Source organism: Patiria miniata, unplaced genomic scaffold, assembly GCF_015706575.1.
Source record: "Patiria miniata isolate m_02_andy unplaced genomic scaffold, ASM1570657v1 HiC_scaffold_7, whole genome shotgun sequence".
Lineage (NCBI taxonomy): Eukaryota > Metazoa > Echinodermata > Asteroidea > Valvatida > Asterinidae > Patiria > Patiria miniata.
The window spans coordinates 30757985-30775527 of record NW_024037074.1 but is presented as its reverse complement, the minus strand read 5'-3'; the positions used below and the strand labels follow the sequence as shown (position 1 = coordinate 30775527).

The window sequence follows — 17543 nt, the reverse complement described above, 5'->3', positions numbered from 1 at the left end:
CCCTGGATGGGATACCAGTCCATCGCAGGCTACTCCCCAGCTAATGCCGGTACCCATTTATACTCCTGGGTGGAGAGAGGCAAGTGAGGATGAAGTGGCTTGCCCAAGGACACAACGCATGGCCAGTAGCTGGACTCCAACCCCTGACCCTCTGATCATGAGTCCTTTTACCACTTGGCCACACTCACCCTTAACTTTGAATTACCTAGTTAAAGGTAAAGTCTATCATTTGCAGCTATCCAAAAAGTAACTGACGTAATTATTGTTGAAAAGATTACTTGGTTTAAACGTATCATTGGAAATGTCCATTAGTAGTTCGTTTTTTTTATTTGGCGAAGCGCGCAAGCGTTGACATAACGCATACATGCACGCGGTTGCTATAATTCGGCGGTTCAGTACGCAACATCACGTAGCTGCAATCGGCTGAGTGAGAACATGTCTCAGACATTGAACTCTGGCCCAATTCAAAACATGACTCGGCAACTTTTGATTTGAAATAGAGATCCTAGAATGTTGTTTTCTCGGAATATACAGCATTCACTGAGCTGAAGCTTCATCAGGTTAGTAGTTCAGTACCCTTCTTAGATTTTGAGCACTTTTGATGCTTCAAACGATCATAATGCACAAATTACAAATGATGGACGCTACCTTTAATTTCATATTCTCCCGTAAGGAAAGGGATTGAAATGACTATACATATGTGTAAAAGACTCACTTTTCATCAAGTTCAGCCTCAAGTTTTCGTCTCATATCTGTCTTGTCTCTTTGAAGTTCCTCTTTCTACGAAACAGAAAGACAAAGCAGGATTGATCAATGAGAATAAAGCCTCAAAATCAAGCCTTGAGATTTTAATACCAATGAATAAAGCAGACTTTGAGCCCCATAGACCATTATCATGTTGCGGCCATCTTGATTTTTTCCATTCAAATCAACATAACCAAAGCAAAGCTGGAAGGAAAAATAGTCTGGTTCCTTTTTGCAAAAAAAAAAAAAAACGTTGTTCAGTACTGTTTTTGGACACAGGGAACATGACTGAAATGGTGGCAGCATGATAAAGATATATTCTCTCACACTCCCTAGAATATGTGGAAAAAAAATCATTTTAAAATTTGAGGATTCAGCACTGTTTGGGTTAAGTGATGTTCGGTTGTCAAACCTTAGAGAACACTGGCTTCTTGTGGAGTGTTTTAGTGAAGAAAAATGTGTCTTTTAAAAAGTGCAAGTTGCAGATGATGTGCATGGGTTTAAAGTAAATCAAGAGATAAACAGATTAAAAAAAAAATTAAAAATAAAGAAATCTTTACAGCGTATGTTAAGTGCGCATGTTACGGCATATAGGTGATGGGATTGGGCCTTTGATGAAACAAGTATGGAATTTGGCACACAGTATGTCATGAGAAAGATATTTGGCTATGGGGCCATTGCAGATTTGTCCTTTGAAGAAATACAGGTGGAATAACAAGCAATGGAAGCTATTTTGAACAATTTGAAAATTGCTTGTAATTCTACCTATATTTTAAGTAAGATTTGATTCTTTGCATGGTGGAGATACTAATGAATGAAAGGTTTGCAGAAACACAATGTGGAAATAACTCCCAGAGTTTATACCTCTGGTTCTTTCAAGAACCATTCTCTTAGTTTGAGAAATTATTCCCACATGGTGTTTCCGCAAACCTTTCATTCATTACCTATATTTTTTCAAAGGACAAATCTGCGATGGCCCTTTCTCATGACATACTCTGTGTGCCAAATGTCATGCTTGTATCATCAAAGGCACAATTCCCACAAATATTTCCCCTATATGCCCCACTATTAGCATTAAAGGGAAAATACAACATTTGCAAACATCAAAAAATAAAACTACCAAATCATTTTGAAATACCTTGCTGGACTGTTAGTGAATGACAGTGTAAAGCATCCTGTGAAATCATGGCACCTGGTATACTGTCATTTTCAAGAAAAGTTGTATTTTTGTATCAATTTCCAACGCTGATCGGCCGATCAGCGTTGGAAAAAACTGGCTTTTTTTCAAATACTGGCCCCAATTGACCATCGCACTTGTTTTCAATCGATTACAAACCTATGAACGCGTACGAGCCAGCTAGACTGGTTCCCTGACCTTACAATTCCCCAATGTATGTAAACTGCTCTGTTTCTTCTTATATGGAGTCAGGGAACCAGACTACAGGAAAATGATTGTTTTTTTTGGTTTTTATAGCATTTTCGAACCCAAAACCTCAAAAAAGTCAGTGTAACTATATTTGCTACATATTTCCAACCCCCCAATTCCATCCATTTCTGAAAATTACAGCAAAAGCAAATGATGTATATTCCCTTTAAACAAGGCATTAAATGTTGTGAACACGGGAAAGACAGAATGGGTACAATGTAAGTATTAAACAGAAAATAACTGAACAAAATTTTCATTTTTTTTCCTCCAAATCCTTTGGTCGATTATTATAGTCATCAAAATTGACAGAACTTGTGCACACATGCAATAAGGTGATCAAATGTTTCAACACTCAAGCAACAATGGTACATTTTTTTGTCTTGGCTGACCTTTGCTTCCAGATCCCTGACTCGGCTGTTCTGCTCGTCAATCTGCGTCTGTTTGATGTCGATCATTCCATTGACCCGTTGCAGCTCACCCTTGACTGAGGCTAGCTCTTCCTCCACTGCGTTCATAGATTGCTGAAAAATTTCCAAAACATCATTTCATTATAGTTTTTCTGTAAGTTTCTGTATTAAAATCACCTACATTTCTTGATTTCTTCTAAATGACAGCAAGCCAGACAGAATAATTCCACACGGTGTTTTGTACCAGTATTTCATCTATAATCCAAGTAACTTTTTGATAATAATTTGGTAGGTCACTTTTGGGATAAATGTACATGGTCCTGTATGTGCCTTTAATGGAATATAAACAAGACTTCACATGTGTTTTGCCATCAGGCCTTCCTCAAGCCTCACATCTAGCCTGACCACCTAGAGGTTAATCTTTCTAAGATCAGAAAACATGATGGAACTGGGAGTCTTGCATTTGGGAGTTTAAAGCCTCATTAGAGCAGTTGCTCTTTGGCAAGACATTGTCTGAATAATCTGGGCCTGAATTTCTGGGAATATAGATCAAGATGCCCTACCTTCATGAGTCTTGGCTTCCTGTGTTTTTCATCATCCAGTTCCTCCTCTAATGCCATGATGATGCCTTCCTTCTTCTCAATCTGTTTGACAAGCTCCGCCTCCCTCCTGGTCAGCTCATTCCTCAAGTCCATCACCTCTTTCTCCTTGTTGTCTCGGTAGCGAGACAGCTCCTTGGACATGTCTCCAAGTTGCTCCTCCAAGCCCTCCACTTCTGACCCCTTCTGCGACAGGAGCTTCTGAATCTCAGACTCCTTCCTCGTCAGCTCTGCCTGGAGGTCCGTCACCTCACGTTCCCGGCTCTCCTTCAGCCGAGCCGTCTCCCTGGCCGTCTCGCTGAGTTTCTCCTTCAGGTTCTCGGCGTCCGAGTCCTGGCTCTCCCGCAACCTCCGGAGCTGATCCCTGAGGTTGTTGAGCTCCTCCCGCAGAGCTACGATCTCCTCCTCCTGGCGCTTGTTCGCGTTGGTCAGCTGCTCCACTCGGTGGGCGTGCTCATCCCGGATGTGCTCCAGCTCTAAGTCCTGTCGGGTCTTGGCTTGGAGGAGCTCCCGGAAGTCTTTACTCTTGGCCTGGAGCTCTTGCCGGAGGTCGGCCAGCTCGCTCTCCTTCTTCAGGATGAGACTCTGAAGGTCCTTCACCTGTTTGAGGGTGCCCTCTTGGGCACTCTCAAGCTCGGTGGTTTGTTGGAGACGGAGACAAACCAGCTCGCTATCTTTCTCAAACAATTTTTCCTAAAGAATAAAAGTTATATCGGACTCAACATTTATATGTGGAACTACCAACTTCTCTTCTATGCCTTAAATGTAACATCTTTACAAAGATGAGACCACATTGAAAACATATTGGACTTTCAATAACTGCCTGGGAGTAAACTTAAATATATTGACCTTGATCTTAAAATATTACCTGCATGTTCATAAGGTCATTTTCCAGTTTCTTTGCATTTCGATCGGCTTGGATGAACTCAGCGTGAAGCTCCGCAATCTTGGTATCCTTGTCTTCCATTATACGAGGCTTCTCCTCTCGCAACAGGTTTATCACTGACTTCTGCTCATCAACCTGGTAGGGTCAAAGACAAAACTGGTTTAATGTAGTTAAGAGTTTCTTCTCTCGAAGCTGATCTATCACTGACTCATGCTCATCAACCTGGTAAGAACAGTGAGGGCTAGTTACAAAACTAGTTTAACTAGTTAAGAGTTTCTTCTCTCGAAGCTGATCTATCACTGACTCCTGCTTATAAACCTGGTAAGGACAAGAGGGCTGGTTACAAAACTGGTTTAAACTAGTTAAGAGTTTCTTCTCTCAAGGTGTATGTATCACTGACCATTGCTCATCAACCTGGTAAGTAAAAGAGGGCAGGTTACAAAACTGGTTTAAACTAGTTAAGAGTTTCTTCTCTCAAGGCTTATCTTTCACTGACCTCTGCTTATCAACCTAATAAGTAAAAGAGGGCTGGATACAAAAATGGTTTAAACTAGTAAAGAGTTTCTTTTCTCAAGGGTTATCACTGACCTCTGCTTATCAACCAGGGCCCAATTTCACGGCACTGCTAAGCAAAATAAAATTGCTTAGCACAAAAAAGTCTGGCTTATAAAAGCAGTTAACCATCCAAAACTCCATGTGATTTTCATGCTATAGCAAACAACAGCTCAATACTACTCAAGAGCAATATACATCACATGGAGTTTTGGCTGGTAACCTGCTTTTATAAGCCAGACTTTTTTTGTGCTAAGCAAATTTTTGTGCTTAGCAGCGCCGTGAAATTGGCCCCAACTGGTATAAACAGCGAGGGCTGGTTACAAAACTGGTTTTAACTAGTTAAGAGTTTCTTCTCTCAAGGGCTAGTTTCTCCTGTTCCAGTCTCATCCTAGTTTGACCCAATGCTTCCCGATATCTAAGACGAATAGTCTGTTAAGACCCAACTCACCTTGATCTCCAGGACTAGTTTCTCCTGCTCCAGTCTCCTCCTTGTCTCATTCAGCTCCTCCTTCTCTCTCATCAGCTCACTGATCTCCTGGTTCTTGCTGTCCACCCGAGCATCCAGTCCCTGCCTCATGGACTCCAGGGCGATGTTCTTGGTGGCTATCTCGGCCTGGAGCTGGTTGATAGTGTGGCTGCGCTCCAAGAGCTGGGACCTCAGGGTGGACTCTCCATCTGGAGTCGGGGACTGCCTGCGCCTGAAAGATGCGCCAGAGATTCTTTGTTTAAGAGAGCCTCAAAGAAGATCTGGGTGGTTCCTTTAGTAAAGTGCTGCCCAGGATGACATGTGGACTGGGTTTTCGGTCCCTACCTGATTCCATGGGTTTTTCTAGAATGTCATTCTGGGGGTTTTCCTCCCATCTGGAATAAACTGTAATTTCCTTCTTCCATCTTCTGCCAAGGAATCCCAGGAAAAAATTTGGAAGACTTCCATGGGCATACCCAACCAAACAAGTTATGTCACTCCAAAATGAGCACAAAGTCAGAAATTGCCATTTGCGGTACAGTGGGGCAAAGCCAAAATTGAAGGGACGGTCAACTTTCGTTTTCTGGTGAACCTCCATTTTTAAGTCCTGTTCAACTTTTCCCCGTTGTATTTGATCAATCAAACGTCTTTAAAACCTCTTTTCATCCCATTTTACTAGCTGACTGTTCATTTATACTGGAATACAACAGCATGATATTTGAAATGGTATTATTTTTTAAATAACTTGTGCAATGTCAATTTAGTTGGCAATTTATATTTCTGTTACTCAACTCAGCACCCTTATATGTATATACCATTAGAAAGCTCTTGTTCTGCAGAATCCAGACGAGTCACAAATGCCAAGTGATGAATAATAATTCATAAATACGTAAGACCGTTTACGCATTCCTATTGGTCGAGAGCCCGTCACGTGGCTGGTCTTAAGCCAATGATAAAGACATGGCTAGCTGGTCTTAAACACTTTTCCAGTGTCACATGAAATTTGGACTCCTAAAAATCCAGTGCCTCTATCCGTTTTATTGGTTAAACGTTCACAATCCTCACGTAGGAATGCGCAATACTACGAGTGAGTCAGTATTTTATGGTCCTAAATTCACAATGCAATGCCCAAGGTGCATTCTGCGCGACATTGCGCAGTACGCGCGACTTGCGCGTTAATCTCCTTATAAGGTAAGGAGTTGTAGAGGGACATTCCATACTAGAGTCAGAGGGGTGTTTCATAAAACATGCAGTAAAATTGTTAAACAAAATGGTTGGCAACGTCTAGGTTTTGACTTGTTTTGGTTTTTGGACCGAAAAGATTATTTTTTGTCCCAAAAAGGTATTTCTGAATGCGAATAAATATGTGCTTGGTCGGTATTAAACACTCTGTTTAAGACCGGTTGGAGTCTGGAGTGCTGATAATTACCCTCGGCTTCGCCTCGGGTAATTATCACCCATCCAGACTCCAACCGGTCTTAATATCTCCCAAACACACATTTATTCCCTTAATAATAAAAATTACTCAAGTCTTAATTGCATTCCATTCCAATGAATAAACTCACTTCTGCTTGGTCAGCTCTGCCTGCATCTCATGTGCTTCCTTCTCCAAAATTCCTGCAATTCCAGATGAAATAATACCAAAAAAAACATGTTGTTAACCTCATGATAAAGACGGAAAGTCCAGTACACCGCTTCCAGCATGGTTTCAGGGACAGTAGTGCAATATTCAACTTCTGGTACCCGGGTGCTGACTATTTCAAACCTGATCCCCTCTTTTGCAAAGAGGCGGCAGGTAGTTGAAATAGCCAACAACCGCTGATCCCGTTATGCCCAGGTGAAAATTCCCGTTGAAACCAGTTCAAGTGGAAATTGGTGACAAGTTTTGAACTGGTTTAACAGAGTTTGAACTGGTTTAACTGGCTCAAAACCAGTTATACCATTTCAAAACCAGTTCAAAAACAGTTAAACCACTTCAAAACCAGTCATCCAGTTTCAGTTTATATAAACGTGTACCAGTTGAAACCAATGGAAACCAGTTGAACTCGCTCCAACTGAAATTTTCAGCTGGTTGTGTTCGATTGGAAAAAAAAACCAGTAAGAAAGAGGAAATGATAAACATGTCAAGTTTTGACAAATTTTATTGAAAACGTGCTACTCACACCACCTTGTACATAACACATGACCAAAAAACAAGATCATACCATTCATTATTTCAACTTCTAACTTTTGACAGTTAAAAGATAAAAACAAAAGCAAAAGAGCCACACAAAGCACACGAAATAGCAGAGAGGTGATTAAACAACAGACAACATTACGATGGATTCAATTTGAGATGAAATAATAAGGCCCACAATGAGTTTTTGAATAATATGCATAAAAAAATAGCCCCCAAATTTGCTTTTCCACATTTTATTTTTGTACATTTGGTTTGTCATTCTTGAAGTTATTAACAAACCTACTTTTAAACCCACTGTAGGCCTATGCATTACTCTGATGCATTTACTAGAAATTAAAAACAATCCATGGTATGAACAATTCTCACAACACACATCAAGAAACATTCAAGAAAGGAAAATGGAAATTGAGCTAACAGAAACTTACCTAATACTACACAGTTTGGCAAAGTTAAAGAGAGAAATTAAAAGGAACATGAGTGATTGAAATAAACGACGAGAATATGGCACAAACACATCAACATGAGACTCATAACAGTTTGTTTTATTACGGCTACAAAATTTAGTATAAAAAAAATCACTCTTTCAGTCAAATTCACTCTTTCAGTCAAATCAACCTTTAAAATTTATCTGAGGGAGGTTAAATATTCAGACTTAACTTTTTTTTCAAACAAACTTGATGTACAGCAAAGATGGAACTATTGCTGTGCACCGAAACTGGGTACCATAGTACCCGACCGCTGATGTCAGTAACGGGTTCCAGAATATGGCATCGGGTATACAGTATATATTTAGTGGAGTGTCATGGCCTAGCGGTTAAAGCCATAGTCCAGGGCTTGAATTGAACGACGGCCACGACGGCCAGTGCCGTCGTTGCCTTCTTACTGGCCGAGGTGCCCCACAAAAAATCCCCTTCTTCACGGCCAGTTTTGCCTTGCCCCATATTTACCTTGGCCGTCGTGCCCTTTCTGCAAAAACATCTATCAGCCTATTAAAACCACTACAATCCTTGATTTCAGTTGTTTTCCACACATTGACAATGTATTTCGATGCCATGCCAGCCCGATCAGTTGTCTCAAAATCTCGCTGAATCAATCACAGTACGGCCGTGGCCAAACACCTGCGATTCCGATCCCCACTGCATTCATGTACATTTGTACGATGTACACACACGTACACAACTGCATGAATCTCCAGTTCCTGTATGCGCCGATACTTCAAGTAGCGACACTCCCGCTGCAAAAATATATGTCTGTATTCGTACACACACATACCAGCAGGAGTACGTACGGCAGATCTTACGTGCAGTCAACCGACTTTCTTTTTCTCAGTGCTTGCATGCGCAGTACAGAACGCATTGATGTTCGTGTACGAGGCAAACGAGCTCGGGGCATAGTCAAAACACGCGTGCACATGGTTTCGATTGTCAAACGGGGAAATGGCAATCGTGTATTAATTATGGGCCCGATTCCCTAAGAGAACAAAATCAACTTTTAATCCACATTAAGAACATGCAGGTAGGTCATGACAACGACAAAACGCAACATGAAAATACTTCAGAGATGGCGATCGCATGTCACCAACCACAAAACCGCTTCCAAAAAACGTAATTTCTATCCCCCCAAAATTGTTCAAAATTACAAAATAGGTGTCATTTAAGCTGAGAGAAGTCTGCTTTAGGTTGAAAAGTAATTTTTTGAATGATAACAACACCTTTGACTCAAATTTGATCGAAACTAAAGAGGGGCCCTAAACTACATAATCGCCGATATAAATTCGCATTTTTTTTTGTCGGCCTCTGTGCCCCTTCTGCAGATATTTAGTTTGGCATTGGTGCCCTCCCTACTGGCCTTGGTGCCCTCTATAATTTTGTTTCATTCAAGGCCAAAGTGGCCTTGCCCTAAAAATTCCCAAATTCAAGGCCTGATAGTCCATCATTTGCAACTATCCAAAAAGTAACTGGCACAATTATTGTTTAAAAACGTACTTGGTTGAAAGATAGTAAGGGGATTAAACTCCCTGTAAAATTATTCTTTCTGGCAAGCTGTCATTTTGCAGAAATCAACGAAAGAAGGCCTTTCCAACGGTGCGTCTTAAGAAGCACCGTTGGAAATTTCCGTTAGTAGTTCGTTTTTTTATTCGGCGAAGGGCGCGCAAGCGTTGACACGATGCACACGTGCGCGCGGTTGCTATTATTCGTCAGATCGGTACGCGACATCGCGTAGCTGCAATCAGCTCAGTGAGAACGTGTCTAGGACGCTGAATTCAGGCCCAATTCAAAACATGATTCAGCAACTTTTGATTTGAAATCGAGGTCCTAGAATGTTGGTTTTCTTGAAATATACAATTGAAGCTAAGCTGAAACTTCATCAGGTTAGTTGTTCAGCACCCTTCTTTAGATTTTAAGCACATTTGTTGCTTCAAACGAACAAAATGCACAAATTACAAATGATGGACTATACCTTTAAGAGCACCGGACTCATGCTCTGGTGTTTCAGAGGCAACAGTGGCGTGGGTTCGAGCCCAGGCCCGGACACTTGTGCCCTTAAGCAAGGCACTTAACCATTATTGCTTCGTCCTTCGGATGGGACTTTAAGCCGGAGGTCCCCTGTGCTGTATAAGGCCTAACGCAAGTAAAAGAACCCAGTACCACTTATCGCTAAGAGAAGCGGTTTGCCCCGGTGTTTCTGGCCTCCTAGTTATACTCCCTTGTGGAAGTCCTTAGGAGAAGAACCAACCAAGTACCAAGTACCAAGAATACCAATTTAACAAATGACTATAAGTAACTTCTCAGACAATGAAAAAGAAAGGTTTTGAATGCCATTTGTGGGGAAAAATCATAATGCGCACGCGCTCAGACGATCCAATCAATGGCTTTAAATGGGAACTCACTACCGGTCCCCATATTATGGGAGCGGGAACCAGTCTACTCCGTGAACTTGGCCTCTGGTGATATGTGACTCACGTTCACAGAAAAGATCAGTTTTCAATATGAAGTAGACAAACTAGTGACTATAAGGTGTAAGTGATGGGTGCGAGCTGAAAGCGAATGGTCTTACGTATTTTATCTTCTGATCGTTTCTTGGCGTTGTCAGCCAGTAGCGCTTGGCTGTTCAGATGGTCTATCTGTCGCTTCAGAGATTCATTCTCCAGCTGGAGCTTGCGGATTTCCGATTCCAGTTGATCTGTTGGAAATTTTATGCCGAAGTATTAAACAGGGTGTCCAAAAAAAAAACCCCAAAAAACAAAAAACAAAACCGGAACCCTATGAAGCACCTCTTTCTTTTTTTACAGCTTTATACAGCACGTGTCAAATTATATTTTGATTTGTCCAAAAACCTTAATTTTATAGCTTTAATATACCGCAAACATAATTTTAATTGGTTCAAGACTTGTTGAGTTGAAAGTAATGGAGTACCAAAGTGCACACGCACAAAATGTGTGTAAAACACATTAGCGCGTGATTCAGCCCGAGAACCAAGACGCCCGAGTACTCCATTCGTTTGCCCTACACTTTCTGGTTCTAAATGACGTCACACTTCAGTACTCCATAAAACAAAGACACTGTTTTTTAAATTTTTGTCCACAGTGACTGTAGCAATGAGAACAAGGGGTGAGAACAGAGCAGCACAGTAAATATCTAAGAAGCAATATCAAGCCACTCCCTCTTCCAAAAGAGAAATGACCATTGTTGCAAAACGTAGAAGGAACCAAATAAAGAAAAGCTAAAACATCAAAGAAAGCAAAACTACCCTCACCCCAAATTCACTACACTCCTAATAAATGACAAATTAAGACTGTAGACATAATGAAAAAGCAGCACTTGTTTCAATTGGTCGTTGTGTAATAAATATCTTTCCTGATTGGATGAATCATTCCCCCCAAAATATTGCAGCTTATTTGTTACTCGGGAGGTAACACACTGAGTATACAGTGTTTATACGTCGGTGAAGGGCAAAACCTAATTTGACTCACATCACCCCGACGCAAAAATTCCATCTTGTGAATAGTTAATGCGGTACCCGCTGCTATGTACATCAGATTCGAACCAGCCAACCGATCTTGTTAGCTTGGTGGTCGAGTCCCACCCGAGTGATTTTTTCCAACTTTCACTCGGGAGGTAACACACTGAGTATACAGTGCTTATACTTCGGTGAAGGGCAAAAACTTAATTTAATTTGACGAGCTTGCTTGATATTGTTTTGAGGGTGCACAATCAGGCAATCCTATCTATTGTACATGTACCTCTGTGATCCTGTGCAGACAGCGACGCACCAAGGCCCGTGCTGTCCAGCGTCCTCGATAAGTGATCTGTGACGAATCGTTGGTGGCGCCCTTCCAGCTCGTTGTAGTCCGACTTCAACCGTTCGTAATCCAGCTTGAGCCGTGTTCGTTCCCTCTCCATCCTGCGCGCAGCGTAGAAAAATTGTCACAGTTTTCGTGGAATTTCTTATTTCTCACATTATTTTCTTTAGGTTAAGCTAAAAAGGTGCTAAGGTTACTCGTTTTTTTTTCCCAAATAAAGACTTGTTAACAAAAACAGGTTACTAGCCAAAATATCATATTATGCTTAACATATTTTTTTTCCCACATTTTTTCGGCTTAAGCCACCCTCAAATCGACCTGCGTTTTTCTTACACCGTGACAAAACCATTGGTATCAACCAAAAAAGTCATGCTCAGGTAACAAAACTGAGCAATTGTGTGATTATTGTGGAACAAGTGGTTTCTTGACGCAGAAAACTCACAACCATTCTCACGTCACCCATGACGCGATGACGATTTACAATAAAATTAGCCTGATTCCGGATGCTCGCACTACGTCGAAACTTCACACAGGTCTACTGTGATTGATTCCCGCCTGTCGGGAACACGTTTTGTCACAATGCAGAAGTTGACATTTTTCTACTCTTGCAACTGTTAATTTTCGTGAGCACCAACTGATGCCAAACAAGAGTTGTAGTCGAGTACTTTCCGAGTACTTTCCGAGTACTTTCTGAGTACTTTCCGAGTACTTCTGTTATATTACCAAGTATTGAGCTGTTTCTTGCAAACAACGCAAGAGAAACATTGACAGTAGACAGCAAAATTAAGTCAGTTTTAGAGAACAAATTAATTTGAGACTTTGGTTACATAAAACCCTTTTTGAATTAACCTTTTGGGTCAGAAGTAACCTAAAAGTACTTGAAAAGTACTTGGCTAGTACTTTCCGAATACTTTTGTCTTAAAAAGGTTAGTTCATACAAGATTCTGATTGTCTAAAGTGTTTAATTTCTGTTGGTGGGGATTTACTGTTCAGTGTCTGCATTATGCAGCTTTCTCCATACCAAATCATCATAATCTCTGGTAGCCATCAAGCTGGTACTCGGAAAGTACTCGACTACAACTCTGATGCCAATCATATTAATATCATCGCAGTTACACTCAGGTTGCAAACAATGTTCCTGAGGGACGTAGCTCAGGTGCATTTTGATTCCTGAAAAGTCAGTAACTGGCTGTTCTGTGTCTTCGCAAGGTCGACCCCAGAGCGGCTTTCGGCGGCTGAATGAAAATCAGCCTAAAGAAACATTGCGTTCATACTTACTGGTCGTATTCGACTTTTGACATAGAGTCCATGGCCTGGTTTTGCAGGTTGCGTCTCTCGGTCTCCAGGTGCGTGACTTTGGCCGACAGTTGCCGGTTGCCTTCCTCCAGGGATTGCGACTTCTCGCCAAGGTGTCGGCATTTGTCTTGAAGATCGGAGACGGCTTTGGACCGCAGGGAAGTCTGATGGCTTTCATTCTCCATCTGAGTGTGGATAAACAAAATTAAAAGAATATCATAAAACAAAAACATATTGTTGCTTCAGTGTGAAAACGTTGTTCACCCTAACAGAACTCAACCCATCAAACCCCAACGGCAGGTTTTGTTGGAATCTGTCAGGATGGGTACAGTACCCCTAAACTAACAGTCTTTTACACTGGGTTGGCACACCTCAAGAATCAAGGTCAAAAATATGTGTGTGCAGTTTCCAATATGGTGTTGGAATCTGCCGAATGGGTATGATTCCTAGTAAATCATGCTAGGAAGTTAGGGTCAAAGCAGTCAAGGGATTTCTGACAACACACATAATTTATATCAGATTGAGATTTAAAGGGAATATACAACATTTGCAAACATCAAAAAACAAAACTACCAAATTATTATGAAATACTTTACTGGACTGTTAGTGAATGACAGTCTAAAGCATCCTGTAAAATCATGGCATGGTGTGCTGTCATTTTCAAGAAAAGTGGTATTTTTGTATCAATTTCCAAGCTGGTTGGCCGACCGACGTTGGAAAAAACTGTGGGTTTTTTTTAACCCTAACCCCTAATTTACCATATTAGTTAGTCCGCATTTTGTTTGCAATCGATTAAACACCTACATGTATGAACAGGTACAAGCCAGCTATAGACTGCTTCCCTGACCTTACAGTTCCCCGACAACTATAAATTGCTCTGTTTCATCTTACGTGGGGTCAATTGAACCAGACTACAGGAACATGACTGTTTTTCTTGGTTTTGCCAGCATCTACGAACATCAAACTTCAAACAAGTCAGTGTAACAAATCTTTGGTATAAAATACTAACCCTCCAAATCCATCGATTTCTGAAAATTACAGCAAAAGCAAATGTTGCATATCCCTTTCCAAAAGAACAATCTTAAATTAACACAAATTTATGTCTATTTCTTTTTGATAAACTAATTTTTTTCCTGGCACTTTACTAAGATTTTGTTCTTTTTGGCTGTGTAACGATCACTACCTTTCCTACTTTCAATTTTCACCCTGAAAAATTGATTCAAAATAGAGAGCGCCTCCAAGAGATTAAAATTTGCAGTGCATTATTGGTAAATGTTGACACTCGTTTCAAATGTCTACAACAGTCGATCTTTCCGGTGCAGTTGCTACTAACTGTTTTAAACTTCAAAATAATTGAAATATTTGGAAAAGTTCGGACTGAAACGGACGTAACTCACTCTTTGGATCCTTTCTGACAGCAAGGAATTGAGTTCCTGTAGTTTCAGGATTTGATCAGCCAGTTCTTGGCAATTGTGGCAGGGTACGGGCGTACTCCTAGCAGACCGTCTGGTGACTCCGTCCGTCATGTCTAGACCCAGGGAGGCCTGGGCTCTCTCTCTGGCTAGCTCCTCTCTCAACTCGTTTACTTTATCCCTAACGCAAAATAAATAAAAGTTTAATGAATTAATACATTTTTTTGACATCTCACAAAGAAATTGATGCTCTAACTTTGCAGACTCTTCGTGGGCCTGTGAACAAAAGAGGTCCACAGGGTGCAGGAAGCGTGAACGTTTTGTGGACTTGCCCACGTCCACACAACGTTTCCCCCTCTCTGAAAAACAGTTTTAGAGTCATTTTGGGGTCAGGGTTATCCGTCGCAAAATGAAGAGGAACAGTCAAAGAAATCATGATCGAAAAATTCGAGTTGAAAGAGTGTTTACAGTGCTAGTAAAAAGACTTTTTTTTACACAAATACAAAGGAATGTCCCACAGTAGGTAAAGATGGTAAGTAAGCGTGTGGGCGGGCCGTCACCGGGAAAGTTTTTTATTGTCAGGCAAAATTAGGACCGAGTTATGGGGACTTTCTGCTGTCCCAATAGCGCTTCGGTCCCCATAGTACCATGGGACAACTCGTGTGTAGTCTCCACAACTATGGAACAAGTATGGGTGAGTATGTAAACAACGGCAATCATGGACTAGGGACAAAAAGGTTAGGGCAAAAAGGGTCCACGATTGACCGATAGTCCACGATTGAAATTCTTGTACAAAACCAATGAGAGCTGTTGCTAAAAAGTTAGAGTACAAACAAAGGAATGAGGATAAGGGACAATATATAGGGGGTCCACGATTGCCGGTGTTTACAAAGATGGGTGTTCAGGCATGTGTTTCAGCCAGAAACTCACTGAGACTTGGGACAAGAAAAACAAAAATTAAATGCAAAGGAACATGGGGGAGAACCCCTGATCAGATTAGGAAAGGATTAAGGTTAAGCCCCTCTATTATATGAGTTGTACTTACTCTGCTAATCCCAGCTCAGCTCTGAGATGGTCTACCTGAGCTTGGAGCTGCTCTGCTGTCATCCGCTGACCTCCGGGACTCTAAAGCAAAATTTCAATTGTTAACATCAAACAAATTATGTCACTAGGCTATTTACTGCAATAGTTACATTTCCAAAAGTAAGCCGACTGCCTTAGTGCCAGACAATTCAATATGGCAAAAAGAGACATCAACTTTATTTCAATAAAAACTGTTTGAAGGCCCTCTTTTGATTAAAAAAAAAAGGCAAGGTGCTGACAAAATAACCTGAAGCCAAAGTACAATGGTAATTCACAACGGGCTTTCGCCCCTGGTCAAACATGTGATGGTGCACTCAAATTTTCATGCAAAGCTGGGAACAAATAGATCTTGAGATTCCATGGAGACATGTGTATAACAGGGAACAAAAGATTGTAAAGGTCTCCACAGGGCAATTTCTATAGGTGAATACGTCTCCACAAGGTTTTCACGAAATAGATATATGGATGTTACTCAAATACTAGGAATTTCCAAGGTGTGTTGATCGTTTCAAATTGAAGTATTCTATGTAAGGGATATTATGTCCGAATTTCAGCCAAGGAATTAATTCTGGTAAAATAGGAGCAGTTTGAAACTAGATTTTCACATTCCAAAATTTTAGTACACGAAAACAAAGAAATGACTCAACGAGGATACAATTTCCAGCATGTGTGTGTACCAATGTTTACATGTTTCTGAAGAAAACAAAGAAATTAATCTACTTAATGAGACTACCAAAGTGAACACTAACATTTTTGGATACATGTTTATGATGAAGCAAATATGATGGTCTCCCCAAACTCTCCCTTGTGTAACCGTTGAGGGGGTACTTTTGCAGAGTCTATCATCAAGTGTTCCAAATGAGAGTTTAAGCATTGGCGTCCTTACTTTTTGTTTTGGTAAATAGTGTTTCTTCCTTTTTTTTCGCCTACCTGTCCCTTTGAAAGGATATTCTTCTGCATCTCCAGGAGATGTATGACTTGCTGATCCTCTGCGTGATCCTGAGCTAGCTGTTTGTTCTCCTCTCTCAGCCGATCCGCCTCCTCGCGGTACTCTGCATACTGCTCCTGCTTGATCCTGGCTGTCTGTAGCTCCGACTTCAGTTGTACATACTGTAAACAAAACCACAAGATCGCGTAAGCCTAGTGAAGCTGGTCCCAACGCGCATAAACTACAGGGCGAGTTTTAAAAAAGTGGAACCCAAACCCCCAAAATTATATTTCATATTTCAAAAAAGTATGTAGCACCAAAAACAATGACTGGAAAGCCAATTTCATATTACTTTTAGATGAAAAATTACTGAAATTCCTCAATCCCTTCAAAGAATATCACCCTTTAAACAAAATGATCCTAAAACCTCTTTTGTTCAAAATGCAATTTCAAGGATCATCATCGCAATTGTCTTCAAACATTACCAGTGATAAAACCTTAGTTTAAAAGTTAAACATATTCAACATAGTCCTTTTGAAGGTTTGTCTTTTCAAAAAAGTTGATTTTATAAATCATAGTGTTTGCCTAACCAGGGTTGTTAATAGAGATATTGTGTACTACAGTTGTTGACAGTTGTGGAAACAAGTATTCTGTGTCATTTTCTTTGTTGTTCCAAACAGTTAGAATACACAATAAATTGCTTTTTTTTTGACGAAACAGGTTTAGGGACATTGCGTTTAAATGGTGATATTCAGATTGAGCAATTTCAGTAATTTTTTTTCATCGAAAAATAGCTTAAGAAATTGGCATTATTATTTTTGGTGCTACATATTTTTTTTAAATATGAAATATCATTTTTGGGGTTTGGGTTCTCCTTTTTTTGACTCGCCCTGTAGCCTGGTATCAGTCACAAGTGACAAGTTGTGCATGAAACAAGCGCTGCGTGAACTCTTCAAGCTATCTAGAAAAATTGCTGCACTAAAAACTTCTTTTTAAGAAAAAGGAATTCTAGATTTACTTTTTCCTGTGCTTCTTCAAGTTTCTCCGACAGTGCTGTGATCTCGCTGTCCTTGCGGTTCAAGGAGGCGGTCAGTCGCTCCGATGATGCTTTCCATTCCTCCATCTCGTCCTGATGCTGGAGACTGCTGTCTCGCAGGTCATCGTTGGCACGTTGAAGCATCTAACAATGACCGATAGTTTACCAATTAATAACTGTATTACATTGTATTTACATTGTATTTAATCTGTGATGAATCTAT

The 17543-nt window shown here is 40.6% G+C and overlaps 1 protein-coding gene across 6 annotated transcripts in view; it reads right to left on the bottom strand.

Moving 5' to 3' along the window:
• The window catches only part of LOC119744583 (myosin-9-like), a 61349-nt gene that overhangs the window by 10528 nt on the left and 33278 nt on the right, over window positions 1-17543 (bottom strand). For 5 of the 6 annotated variants that reach the window (XM_038220582.1, XM_038220579.1, XM_038220581.1 and 2 more), the window contains exons 14-27: window positions 17303-17464; window positions 16287-16466; window positions 15319-15398; window positions 14259-14454; window positions 12844-13046; window positions 11506-11666; window positions 10320-10445; window positions 7688-7693; window positions 6649-6700; window positions 5066-5315; window positions 4045-4197; window positions 3141-3869; window positions 2560-2691; window positions 716-780 (exon numbers count right to left, since the gene is read on the bottom strand). In XM_038220582.1, the coding sequence (XP_038076510.1) occupies window positions 716-780; window positions 2560-2691; window positions 3141-3869; window positions 4045-4197; window positions 5066-5315; window positions 6649-6700; window positions 7688-7693; window positions 10320-10445; window positions 11506-11666; window positions 12844-13046; window positions 14259-14454; window positions 15319-15398; window positions 16287-16466; window positions 17303-17464 (2495 nt within the window). The remainder of the gene's footprint in view (window positions 1-715; window positions 781-2559; window positions 2692-3140; window positions 3870-4044; window positions 4198-5065; window positions 5316-6648; window positions 6701-7687; window positions 7694-10319; window positions 10446-11505; window positions 11667-12843; window positions 13047-14258; window positions 14455-15318; window positions 15399-16286; window positions 16467-17302; window positions 17465-17543) is intronic. The other variant, XM_038220580.1, reaches the window with a different exon arrangement.